A 13,513-nucleotide genomic window follows, 5' to 3' on the forward strand; every position below is an offset into this window, starting at 1 on the left:
CAAAAACTTTGGCTGATAATTTACTCACCCATGTCATCCAATATGTCCTTGTCTTTCTTGATTTTCTCCATGGACATCAATGGGAACCAAACGGTTCAAGGTCCAAATTAGAGTTTCAATGCAGCTTCAAATGGCTTTTAAAACGGCACCAGACTATGAATAAGGGTCTTGTCATTTCAAAAATAAATAAAAAAGTTTAAGTTTTATAAGCACAAATGTTCGCCTTGCTCTGTTTTGTGATGAGCGTTCGTGACTCTCCTGTTCAAACTGATTCATCAAAATGAACAAATCTTTTTTCGAGTCATGACTCGAAGGATCCTAGCTAGATAAGACCCTTATTCATCGTCTGGTGTCATTTAAAGCCCTTTGAAGCTGCACTGAAACTCTCATTTGGACCTTGAACCGTTTGGTTCCCAGTGAAGTCCATTACTGAAGAAAGAAAGACGTGGACATCTTGGATGACATGGGGGTGCGTAAATTATCACCAAAAGTTTTTTTTAAAGTGAACTACTCCTTAAATGTTACTGCAGGTTGACCTACGCAACACAATTATTTTTTTCTGATCAATGTTTTAGAACTCCAAGAAACAATCAAAGCGTTTAAGTAAAGTACATTTTATTGTTTAGTGGAAGAAGTGGTCCTACAGGATGTCTTGTCCTATAAGACATTTTCGATATTTTATCATGATCAAACTGTAAGAACGTTAGAGGTCCTCAGACAACGGCGCCCTCGTGAGTTACGAGAGTGCAATAGTCTTGGCAGAAATTAGTTATGTTATGTAACTGTCATGTCTAGGACCATTTGTCACTGCTCTTCTACTATTGTAGCACATGCTCTATATTTACTTACCCACAGCCTTTTCTGTAGGCCAGTGACTGAGCTCTCAACGCACGTGAAGGGCAGTGCGCTTTCGCAAAATATAAACAGGAGGCGGGGCGCGTGGTGGAGCCTAGCAGCAGTTATGCATGGTAATAATAATAATAGTTTAGGAGACTTTGTACACATCAGTGATTATTTTCTAAACCAGATAATATAGGGACGAGTGCAGAGACCCAAAAAGGAGAGCTCCGCGTGTTCTGTAATGTGACAAAGAGCTGTCAAGAAGGGGGAGGGGTCTCGTTTACGCGTAGGTAATACAGCTCTCCAATGGTCTCCAATGACAGCGCGCATAACTGCAGGGTCTGGCGTTACATTTGCCTTTTTACCAAAGTTGTGAACTCGGATCCCTCCAACGTGGCGATCTCCTAACCACCAGAAGAGTGGGATAAATATTGCAGTGGGTCTGAATGACTGTATTACTATCAGAACCGATAACTCAGAGCCTGTCAGTTTAAGATAAGCGGTTTAAACAAAAAACTACAACTGGGCAACTCCCCCTGAAACGGGCTGCCAAGGTAAGACTCGAAGAATTTGTTGCTGGCTGAAAGTTTTCTTCTCTCTTGAGCTGCAACCGAAAAGTTTCAGGAGTTACTTTTACATAATGCATGTGCTTTAGAGGTTCTTGTTTGTTTCTATCCGAAAACAACAACAACAACAAACTAGCAAATTGTGTCCTGTTGCAGTTTAACGTTATTACCTACTAGCCTTGGCATAAAAGTTTTAACTTGGTCAATGTATTTGGTCTTTAATACTTTCAATTGGCTATATGTGTGTTTATCTGATCGATTGCCTTTAGTTTAATAAGGTTGTACTGTTTATTTACAGCTGGATCAATTAATGTAAATACATGTGGGCTGTGAACTAGCTATATTCATGGTTGATTGGTATGGCATGTTCCTAAAATACTGTCAGCTGCCAAATTTACTCTAAGTGGGTGATGTTGCATACATTATTGCCAAAAATATAGGCTACCCGGCGTAGTAGTTTACAATTGTAACAAAAGCTTGTTACATTGTCAAAAACAATCAAGTGCCAAAATGTATTAAACTTAGTCATAGTTGTGTGTGTGTGTGTGTGTGTGTGTGTGTGTGTGTGTGTATATATATATATATATATATATATATGTGTGTGTGTGTGTGTGTGTGTGTGTGTGTGTGTGTACACTCTAAAAAATGCAGGGTTGTTTTAACCCATCTTTGGGTAAAATATGGACAAACTCAGATGTCGGGTTAAAAATGTAATTTAAACATTTAACCCAAATGGCTGAGTTTGTCCATATTTCACCCAAAGATGGGTTAAAACAACCCAGCATGTTTAGAGTACATATATGTGTGTGAATATTATGTATATATGTGTGTCTGTGTGTGTATATATATATATATATATATATATATATATATAATGTAGATGTATAATGTATAATGCTCAGCCTGGGATTTTGAAGGCCAAGACCAGCAAATATGAATATACAGATAAATTACCAATAATATTCTAAACTTTTTAAGCAAACATTGTATAAAAAAAAAGTGATTAATTAAAATTAAAATTACTGCACATAGGCCTACAATTTAAAAAGTGAAATTAAAATAAATATCATCTATAAATATGTTAAGTTAGTTACACCGCTGTTTAAAAAATCTTGATATCACCTGTGATTTGACACTGTGTGCCTCTCATTGAACATTAACTATGACTTGCGCTTTCCGCGTCCTGTGTGAAACTGCCTTTATGTTGAGAAAGTAGGACTAATATTGCCCAATTTATGAGCAGCCCACCAGGAATACCCCCGATTGCCACTCCGGGCCTGCGAGAGGGATATTTCAATGAAATAATGGCTTGGCCTTTGACACTAGATTCTGTCAGCATGTAGCCTATAGTCATGTGTTCTCATGCTTCGTGTGGCATAAGTGAAATCAAGAGACTGGTAAGAGAAATAGCACAGCCAATCAAATAACGAGTTGAGTGGGAAGGTCACTGACACTCATAGGAGAGGCATTTGTAGAATAACAGAAGCAAAGAAAATCTGTTCACTTTCCCACTACTTTCAGTTGTTTTTTGTCTTTGTGTAATTTGACAGTATTATTGCCATTATAAACAACTTCCTAGACACGAGTGGGCCAGGACACAGAGATGAGAGAGATAAGAAACATGTTTATTTTTCACTTGTCACAAGACCATCATAGAGGCATTGGATACCTTGAAAACTTTCCATTTCACAATGCCCGCCTGTCAGTCAACTAAGAATTACTAGCCGTTCCAGCTCTGACGCAATAAAACACCTCTTTCTCCTTCTCTCACATGCTCTCTCTCTCTCTCTTTGCTAGAGAGGGTTCTGTACTTTTCCACTCAGTGGAGAGCACATAGACCCCTGAGCTGGTCTCTTCCTCAGACGGTGGGCAAATACTGCTGGACCCGAATGTTTCAAGTCTGCATTTACCCAAATGGCCTCTTTAGCTGTGAAACTATATGCAGATGCATGACTTTATTTCATGCCACAGTTCAGGGCTTTTCAACTTTTTAATGCCTCTTAATACTTGCAAATAGGATTATCCTCTTTCATGAAATAAAGGCAGATTTATTTTCATGTATACAGACAGGCCCATTTATAATTTTTGCGTAAATCCTCATTTCCAGCTATTAACTGGCCTAAATATTCTTGTACTGGCCTAGTTGTGTGTTTCACAATCACAAGGAAGATCTTGTTTGTTTAAAAAAATGTACATGACATTTTATTTGGCCAAAATTAGTTTTGAACCAATGGGATTCTGGTGTTTGTGGTTGGCCTCTGTTTGCTGTTAAATATTTGTCTTAACTAAAATAACTTGTTTTATACCAATAAAAGACTAAGTAGAGTAAAACAGATTTAGATTTAGATATTTATTTTTTACCTACAGTAACATTTCGATGTTGAATAAAACAAGTATGTGGACTTATACATGGTAATAATGTAAGACATTCTCTTCACTCTGGTTTTCTGCTATGTTGTACATTCTACACCATGATCTTCTGTTTACCTTGAAGTGAGAAGAAAACTGATAGCTGGAAGGATGAAGGGAGATGGCAAGGTGGACTTGACTTATTGACTTTACTAGCTCCAACTTATACAAAGAACACAATGAAACTATTCACTTCTCTCCTGGGAAGAGGGAGAAAGTTTGAGGGAAACGAGAGAAGTAAATGCAGGGAAGAGAAGAGCTAGATAAAGGGTTAGCGGATCCCCGTGGTTTTCTGCGAAATGGGTGTACTTGTCCAAGAAAGTGTCTTCCCACACTGCATGTTATGTTAACTTTGAAACATGTTGAACTCTGTACTTTTCTTTTGTACAGTCTGTTTTAGATCTTATGTTGACATAATAATTGCTGAGAACCTGTAAAGAAAAGATATATAAAAATGAATCGATTCACCATCTACCCATTGATGACTTTCAAATTGTTTGTTAAATCTGAAATAAAATATAAATGTCAGATTTAAACTTAAAAAAAATTAATGAGAAATGTTGCCTTGAAAACGAACTGAAAATGTTAAGGGCTCAAGTGACTAAAACTAGAATAAAAAAAAAAAATCACACATGTCAAAATTCCTAAAACTTAAGCTAAAATGAAACTGAAAACTGGACAAATACTGTGCCCTTTCTAGATGGAGAAGCCACCGTTGACCAATGAGAATGGGAGCGTATTGGTCGAGAGCCTATCAGACATGGCTTTGGTGTCGACAGAGGATGAAGTCGGGTCTGCAGGTGCTGCTGGGCAGGAGGACGACAGGCCAGCGTGGGACAGTAAACTACAGTATGTGCTCGCCCAGGTGGGCTTTAGCGTTGGCCTGGGAAATGTCTGGAGGTTTCCCTACCTCTGCCACCAAAATGGAGGAGGTGGGTACTTTTAATATTCATTTACAGTTTTAAAAAACGTTTAAAATGTAGACTCATGTGACAGTGACAACATGTGGAAGAAGTGACAACATGTGGAATGCAACAGGACGTTTCTGAGTAGTTGATGAATGTATGTAGCTGACCTGGAGTTATCTATCTTCAAGTCATTGTTTAGCATATTCTGTCATGATAACCTATAAAATCGCTCATATGGGAACTGTTGTAAGATGCCTACAGTGACATGCTATAGCCTTTGTGTTACAATAACACAGTAAATGGACACGGTCATAACACACACTTTGTGTTACAGTATTGAAATAAAGGTGAAAGACTGATGCGACAGCTTGAGCAGACTCACAAATGTGCTTTACTAACTGATTGCTGACATTAAACTTTTGTCACTTCTCAGAGTACAGCTGGGCCTTTGTCTGTTTAATATTGTTAAGGTTTGAGTGATCTAATCAGGCTGATTGGATTACCATCTACACATGACACTATAATGCTATTGTAATACTATAATAACTGAGTTTCCTACACTTTAGAAGAAAAAGTTCACAACATTATGTTGTTGTGTATTCTCTTTGTTTAGTTTCCTTGATTGTTTTGTATAGCACTTTAAGCTGCTCTTGAGGCAGTAGAAATGTGCTTTATAAAAAACTAAACTAAACATTGTATATGTGTGTGTTTGTGAAACTGAATGATTGGTTATGAAATCACTCACTCTCTTTCTTCAGGTGCCTTTATGTTATTGTACGTGATGCTGTTGCTCATTATCGGGGTTCCTCTGTTCTTTATGGAGCTGGCCGCTGGCCAGAGCATCCGTCAGGGCAGCATCGGGGTCTGGAAACACATCTCACCTCGCCTCGCAGGCATCGGTTACTCCAGCTGCATGGTAAAACACACATACACTCTCTTCATGAGAATTACAAGTATTATTCTATTGCATTATGGGGTTTATGTTCATATACATATACAGTACCGGTCAAAAGTTTGGAAACATTACTATTTTTTGTGTTTTTGAAAGAAGTCTTTATTTTATTTGATAAAACTGTAATATTGTGAAATATTATTGCAATTTAAAATAATGGTTTTCTATTTTAATATACTTTCAAATATAATTTATTTATTTGATCCAAAGCTGTATTTTCAGCATCATTAATCCAGTGTCACATGACCCTTCAGAAATCATTCGCTGATGTTGAAAACTGTTATGCTGCTTAATATTTTTGCTGGAACCTATGATTCTTTCTTTAGGTTTCGTTGATGAATAAAAACTTAAAAAGAACAGCATTTATTCAAAATAGAAATATTTTCACAATCACTTTTATCAATTTAACACATTCTTGCTGAATAAAAGTATTAATCTCTTTCCAAAAAAAAAATACTCACCCCATTCTTTTGAACGGTAGTGTATATTGTTTCAAAAGATTTTTATTTTAAATAAATATATATATTTTTTTTTAAAAAAAACTTTGTATTAATCAAAGAATCTTAAAAAAAGGTATTACAGGTTATAAAAAATATTAAAGTTTTCGACCGGGGTGGGTTAGTGAAGAAAGTCTTCAAGGTAATTTATATAGTAAAAAATAATAATTGATGACAGTTTAGTTTATTGTCAACGCAGTGCCGCAGCTAGCAGACCTAGAGCAGGCTGTCTAGCGTGCTCATTGGCTGCCCTGCGGCTACTGCAACAGCCTACCACCGAGCCTCGCGTGACGTCACGCCCAATGACGCCTCTATGCGTCACAGTCCGCCAGAATAGGTGTGGCTTACACAATTTGAGAGGATATGTTGGCATCTTGCACAATGTGAGAGGATTTATTTATTTATTTTTTTGCTTTACACAGTAATGGAACAATCAAAGATCTTGACAGTGTGTATTTTTAGACTTTCTCTCTTTTTGGTTTTTAATCATACACCTATACATCCATAAGATGCAATTTTACTCTTTTTCTCTCTCAGGTGTGTTTCTTTGTGGCTCTGTACTATAATGTGATCATTGCCTGGTCTCTGTTCTATATGGGGAATTCATTCCAGTATCCATTGCCATGGGAACAGTGTCCTGTAGATATGATCTCAAACCAGACAGGTATGTTGTTTACATACACAAAATCCCTTTGAATCAATTTATTAAAGAAATTAATACTTTTATTCACCAAGAATCCTGAAAAAATGATGGTTTCCACAAAAATATGAATCACAACTATCATCAACATTCATAATAATAAGAAATGTTTCTTGAGCAGCATCACTGAAGATTAGTGTAATGATGCTGAAAATTCAGCTTTAACCTCACTTTTATATTACTTAAAAATATATTCAAATAAAAAGCAATTATTCTAAATTGTAATAATATTTCATAGTATTAATATTTTTCAATTTGATCAAATAAATATATCTTTGGTAAAGGTTCTTTTAAAAACATAAAAAAAATCCTTACCGACCCCAAACTTTTGAACGGTAGTGCAAGTTTAAAAAAATATATATTAAAAAAAAAAAAAACATCATTAAAACCCTTTACATTCAAACGTTAGGTGAAGGATTCAGTGAAAGAGAACATTTAGGTGTGGCTTAAGTCACGCAGATGCAGAAAGGAATATAATAGAAAGGAAAAAAATAATTAGTTCAGAATGAGCAGTCCACTAGTTAGTTACTCACTCACATCCCTAATGATTACACACTTTGAGATTTACAGTATGTATGTACAGTTGTTTTTGATTTCATCTTCCTGTCTTAGTGAAGGAATGTGCCGCAAGCTCTCCTACCTCCTATTTCTGGTTCAGAAAGGCTCTGGATATCTCAGACTCTATAGATGAGTCAGGAGAGTTTAACCCTATCATGACCGGGTGCCTCCTTGCCGCCTGGACTATAGTGTGTCTCGCAATGATCAAGGGCATCAAGTCTTCTGCCAAGGTACAAAATACAAACAAGTTTGTTTTTCAGTCATGGTAGAGATGTTTCTGGTACATCTACTGTATGTTTGTTACTAAGCTAATGATATTTTCAATCCTCTAACAAACCTTTTAGCATTTCTACATACAGTAGTCAAAAATACATATTTTTGTTGTTTATTAAGCCATTTTCCTCACAATGTTGTGTGTTTTACTATCCTTGTGAGGTTTTACAATTCTTGAAGGGACATAAAATTGTTCCCAAAATGTTTTTTTTAAAAATGAATCAACAGATGTTCTTAGTGAAATCAATAAATTAAAAATAAGCTCTTCCAATTTATGATCTGTCTATTCCTTTTCCCCAGGTGATGTATTTCTCGTCCGTGTTCCCTTATGTTGTGCTGATCTGTTTTCTCATCAGAGGGCTCATGTTGGACGGGGCTTTAGAGGGCATCAGATATATGTTTTATCCTAAGGTGACTACAAGAGTTCACACGACTCCCTTGAAGTGCAATTTAAAGGCTTGTCAAAGCATGCTATATTAAAATTTTGTAATCATACAGTATTTCTCTGTTTGGATTAGCTGGAGATTTTGGGGGAAGTGCAGGTGTGGCGTCAGGCTGCCACACAGGTGTTTTTTGCACTGGGTCTAGGTTACGGCTCTGTGATCGCTTATTCATCCTACAACCCTGTGCATAACAACTGCCACCGGGACGCCATCATGGTCTCTGGCATCAACTTCATGACCTCAGTTTTGGCCTCTCTGGTTGTTTTTGTGGTCCTTGGTTTCAGAGCCAAGAACATTTCTCTGGAATGTGTTGCATCGTAAGTAAGAATCTTTTTAGATTCTTAAGTAAGAATTTTTAAAAAAGTAAGATTTGTTTTGCTTGAAATGCGATTTTGATTTAAAAAAAATTCTGTAAAAATGTGAAATATTACAATTTAAAATAATTATTTTTTTATATGTTTTGAAATGTAATTTATTCCTGTGGTGTCAAAGCGGAATTTTCAGCATCATTACTCCAGTCTTTAGTGTCACATGATCCTTCAGAAATCATTCTAATATGATGATTGGTGCTTAAGAAACATTTATTATTTTTATCAATGTTGAAAACAATTGTGCTGCTTAATGTTTATGTTGAAACTGTGATACATTTTATTCTAGAAGTTCTTTCTTAAAAGTCATAAAGAACAACATAAATTTGAAAAGTGAAAAAAATATTGTAACATTATACATTTGTTTTCTGCTACTTTTGATACATTTCATACATCCTTGCAATATAAAAGTATTTATTTCTTCAAAAACAACAACAACAATCTGACTAACTTTTGAACGATAGTGTAATTATATACTGTAGCAGTGATTGTTATAAATTGTGTAAGCTTTTTAACAATACATCCTTCTATTTATCTTCATAATTTTTGTCCCCTCAAACAAAACTGCATATAATAAATCCAACTAAATGTTATAGAAATTATTCTGTATCAAACTAACATTTTTATAATTTCTTTATATTTGTATTTCAATGAATGTCACTTTGCAGTAATGTGGCCAGGATGGCAGAAATGGCAGCAACAGGTTCATCGCAGCATTGGTGGCCATGGTTCAACATTTCTGACCCCAAATCAGTGTCTATTCATGACTACAGAGAATGGTACAGCCACTATGGAAGCCTGCTAGGGTCAAATATCACTGACTGTGACCTGGAAAGAGAAATGAGCAAGGTAGAACATGTGTGCGCTTCAGTGCATATTCTGTATGTACCTCACTGTCAGTGAAATCATTTCTGGTTGTGAGAGTCCATCCATCCATCTATGCTGTTTCTCCTTCTCTCAGGGCGTTGAGGGCACAGGTTTGGCATTTATAGCATTTACAGAAGCGATGTCGTTGTTTCCTGCAAGTCCATTTTGGTCAACTTTATTCTTTCTCATGCTGCTGAATTTGGGCCTCTCCACCATGTTTGGCACCATGCAGGGGATTCTTACCCCACTCATAGACAACTTCAGAGTGCTTGGGCGCCACAAGACCATGTTGACGGGTACACTCTCAAATAGATGTGCTAATACTATATTTGCTAATACTAGCTGTTACGTAACTTAGCTGTATCATTGTATAACATGCAGTGTGTTGCTGTATCCTGGGCTTCCTCTTTGGCCTGCTCTTCACTCAAAGAAGTGGCAACTATTTTGTGACCATGTTTGACGATTATTCTGCAACATTGCCATTGATTGTCGTCGTCGTCTTTGAAACTTTCAGCGTGGCCTGGGTTTACGGTGCTGATCGGTGAGATGAAGAGTGAAATCATTTATTTATATGCTGATTAAGTTGTGGGATCAGCGATGTATAGTATTTTTAATCCTCATTGTATTTGCTGTTTGTTCTGCAGTTTCTTGGATGATGTGGAGGTGATGCTACACTGGCGCCCTCCAGTGGTTTATCGATATTTGTGGAAGTACGTGTGCCTGCTTGCCATGGTGGGACTGCTGGCTGCTAGTCTTCTCCGCATGGTTTTCAAACGGCCCACTTACACAGCCTGGAACCACACCACGGTATTATACAAACTGAGTACAAAATACGTTTGGACGCTATGAACTAACTTGTGTGTAAAAATAGAAGGATAACTGTAGGTAACTTAAAGCGATAGTAGACACAAACATGCAAATAAAAAAATATGTTCTGTCATTATTTTTTTCGCTAAAAACCCGTATGACTATGACTACATATTCTAAAAAATTTATTTTCATGCTTTTGATAGTCTCACATGTTCATCAAAGCTGCTTTTATTTAATTAATTATAGAAATAGAAACAATATTGTGAAATATTATTAAAATGTTTTTATTTGAATATATTCTAAAATGAATTTTCAGCAGACATTTCTCCAGTCTTCAGTGTCACATGATCCTTCAGAAATCATTTTAATATGACCATCCTTATTAATGATGAACACCTTAATGTTTTAGTGGAAGTCTTGATACTTTTTCAGGATTCTTTGATGAATAGAAAGTTCAAAAGGACAGCATTTATTTCAAGACGAATTTCTTGTTTGCATTATAAATGTCTTTACTGACACTTTTGATCAATGTAATGTGCAATGTAAAAGATGTATCTCTCTCTGTCAGGGTTCTGAAGCTAGCCTCGAGTATCCTGGATGGGCTCTGATTTTGCTGTCCATGCTGATCATTATAGCATCTCTCCCGGTGCCCATTGGCTACCTGCTCTCCTTCCTTAGAGGGGGGCGGAGCCTACCAGTGGAGGAGGGTGAAGTTGAGCCTCCAAGAGAGCGATACTCCAAATGCAATTCTGATGAGCCAGAGCCAAATAACCATCACTCCCGAGTGGACGAAGACAGGAATCGGCCCCGGTCCACCTTCCTTCCACTGGGTGCTGAACACTACAGGCTACTCTCGCAACATGAAGATAGAGAGGAAGAAGAAGACACTGAGGTGTAAGGGAAAAACTGGTGATAAATTGGTGTTTGAATAGAAAGCGGCAAGACTATTTATTTATCAGTGTTGGAGTTCTTTAATGGAGTGGAGGGAGACCGACTCCATTTATTCTCATTATGCTAATGAACATTCAATGAAAAATATTTGTCAACTGCAGCACTATTTTGAGAGGGATACTTTTTGCGAGTGCACCAATCATTAAATTGCTTTGTTCTTGAATCCCTTCATGTACTTCGCCTAAGTGAAGTGGCCTGTACCAAAAGTGCCTGAAAATAAGGAATATCCACACTTAATTATATTAATTAATTATACTTAATTATATGATTACAGCTTCTCCAAAGCACAGCAATTATACTTATCATCTAGAATAAAACATTTGTTTTCACTAGTTTCTTTAGTAAAATTGGGTAGCACTTTACAATGAGGTCCAATTTGTTAACATTAGTTAATGCCTCGGGTAACATTTACAATGAGGAATATATATTTTACAGCATTTATTATCCTTTGTTGCTGTTAGTTAATAAAATGTTTTAGCTTACGACTGTAACCATGGTTCTCTGAGAAGGGTAACGAGGCACTGCTTCTTGGATTGACGCTATGGGGACACCATCAGCATAGCTGGTGAACACACACCAAATTTCATCTTTAGTGGAGAGTCACTGAACATCAGAGGGTGTCGTAATACAAGTCATACATAGGTTATGCTGATGCCATCCCCATAGCGTCAATCCAAGATGCAGTCTTGAAGTTCCACTTCAAAAGTGAACTGTTTATATTTATGCTATCTCACAGTGCATTAACTAATGTTAACAGATAAAATATTTGATCTTAAGAATGTATTAGTAAATGTTGAGATTAAAGTTAACTAAGATTAGTAAATGCTGTAGATGTATTGTTCATTGTTAACTAATGTAGTTACATAATGTTAACAAATGAATCCGCATTGTAAAGTGTTACTGAAAATAGATGGTGGAGAACTGTTAGACATTTTAAAAATATCAGTATTATCCCTATTACTAGAATACTAATATTTTTTAAACATTTTTTTTCCCAAAAGAAATGGTACATAGAGGTTAAAAATGTTTCTTTGAGTATGAAACTGATAGCCATTAACCTTATTAATAAGTTAGTTTTAGCCGAAAAGTGTTTTAATGTCAAAATAAAAATTGTATTGTATATTGTTAATAGAGTTGAGTTGACATGGATTGGTGACAATAATATATATATATATATATATATATATATATATATATATATATATAATTAGTATAGCCACGTCATAGCATAAACTCCAAATATCTACATACAGTATATGTTTTCATTTTTTAAGCTTTTACCCAGCTGGTAAACTGACTGAAACACTAAAGTGAGACATTTTGCTAAATTACTGCCACACATGCTGCAATTAAAACATAACACTCAATACATGCAATTTTAGCCATGACTCCACAATGCCAAACTATGACTGCACGGTTTGCATTCATATGCAATAACATTGAATTGTATTGTGATATTAGAAGATGTAGATGTAGAACAGATAAAAAATAAATGACTGTTAAATGTAGGCTCAGGTTAAATCATAGTGTGAACATAAATATAGAAGGCAGCTTCATTTCATGTTCCTTGAAATTGTTTTTTTGTTTCTTTGTTTTGTGTGTGTGTGTGTGTGTGTGTGTTTGGTGGGGAAAGCTCAGAATACATTTGGTCTGTTTCAGGCTGACCAGAAAGATTTTAGTCTATATTTTAGACTGATCCACAAGAGAAGGTTTAGTCATTAGACTAAAGCTTTTTTTTTTAACTGTTGCTGTTGATACTTTGATTTGTATACTGTATATATACAGCAGGGGATGTGTTTGCATGTTCACTTCCTTTGTGAGTATTCTCTTTGTTTGATCACTTTTGTTGTGATATGACAGTATATACAGTACAGTTTGGATACGTGTGTGTGTGTGTGTGTGTGTGTGTGTGAGAGAGAGAGAGAGAGAGAGAGAGAGAGAGAGAGAGAGAGAGAGAGAGAGAGAGACCATTGCAATTTTGTGCCATGCTGAAGAATCACTGTATATCTATATCCCAAATAAAAAGTTTTTTGGTCATAGATTTGAAAGTGCATTATTATTATTTTTTCATTCATATGGATTTAGTTTGACAGCATATAATGATAAAGTATAAAATTGAAGATACATTTCAACAGTTTTCACAGTAAACATTGATCCAAAGGAACAATATAAGATAACTGGTCTCAGATCAATGTTTATAAGAACAAACATAAACAATGTTAAGGGGAAAATGTAAACTTCAACAGCTCTAAGATTTTCCTACGAATTAATAGCCAACGTGAAATATTTAATATGTGGAATAAAACCAACCTGTACAAAGTGAAACCGTGCAGCTTACCTTAGGGAGCTATTTTTACCTGATATAGCCTAA

General features: G+C 36.0%; 1 protein-coding gene across 2 annotated transcripts; it reads left to right on the forward strand.

The window, feature by feature from the left end:
* Positions 1-871: 871 nt before the first annotated feature.
* Positions 872-12,615, forward strand: slc6a16a (solute carrier family 6 member 16a). 2 transcript variants are annotated; one of them, XM_089128458.1, is made up of 12 exons: positions 872-968; positions 4,516-4,747; positions 5,482-5,639; positions 6,710-6,836; positions 7,485-7,660; positions 8,004-8,114; positions 8,222-8,463; positions 9,183-9,363; positions 9,476-9,677; positions 9,763-9,922; positions 10,026-10,188; positions 10,760-12,615. In XM_089128458.1, the coding sequence occupies exons 1-12, from the start codon at positions 966-968 to the stop codon at positions 11,087-11,089; spliced, it is 2,085 nt and encodes a 694-aa protein (XP_088984584.1). In that variant the 5' UTR covers positions 872-965; the 3' UTR covers positions 11,090-12,615. The 2 variants fall into 2 exon arrangements, with proteins under 2 accessions (XP_088984584.1, XP_039542997.2); XM_039687063.2 differs by lacking the exon at positions 872-968 and adding an exon at positions 1,012-1,394.
* The last annotated feature ends 898 nt before the right edge of the window (positions 12,616-13,513 follow it).

The sequence above is a fragment of the Pimephales promelas genome, chromosome 3 (genome assembly GCF_988280905.1).
Source record: "Pimephales promelas chromosome 3, fPimPro1.hap1.1, whole genome shotgun sequence".
Lineage (NCBI taxonomy): Eukaryota > Metazoa > Chordata > Actinopteri > Cypriniformes > Leuciscidae > Pimephales > Pimephales promelas.

Excerpts from the sequence above, each read along its gene's own strand:
- slc6a16a (XM_089128458.1), top strand. Across the intron at positions 4,748-5,481 it reads CTGCCACCAAAATGGAGGAG|GTGCCTTTATGTTATTGTAC; the intron begins GTGGGTACTTTT and ends CTCTTTCTTCAG. Across the intron at positions 8,464-9,182 it reads TCTCTGGAATGTGTTGCATC|TAATGTGGCCAGGATGGCAG; the intron begins GTAAGTAAGAAT and ends GTCACTTTGCAG.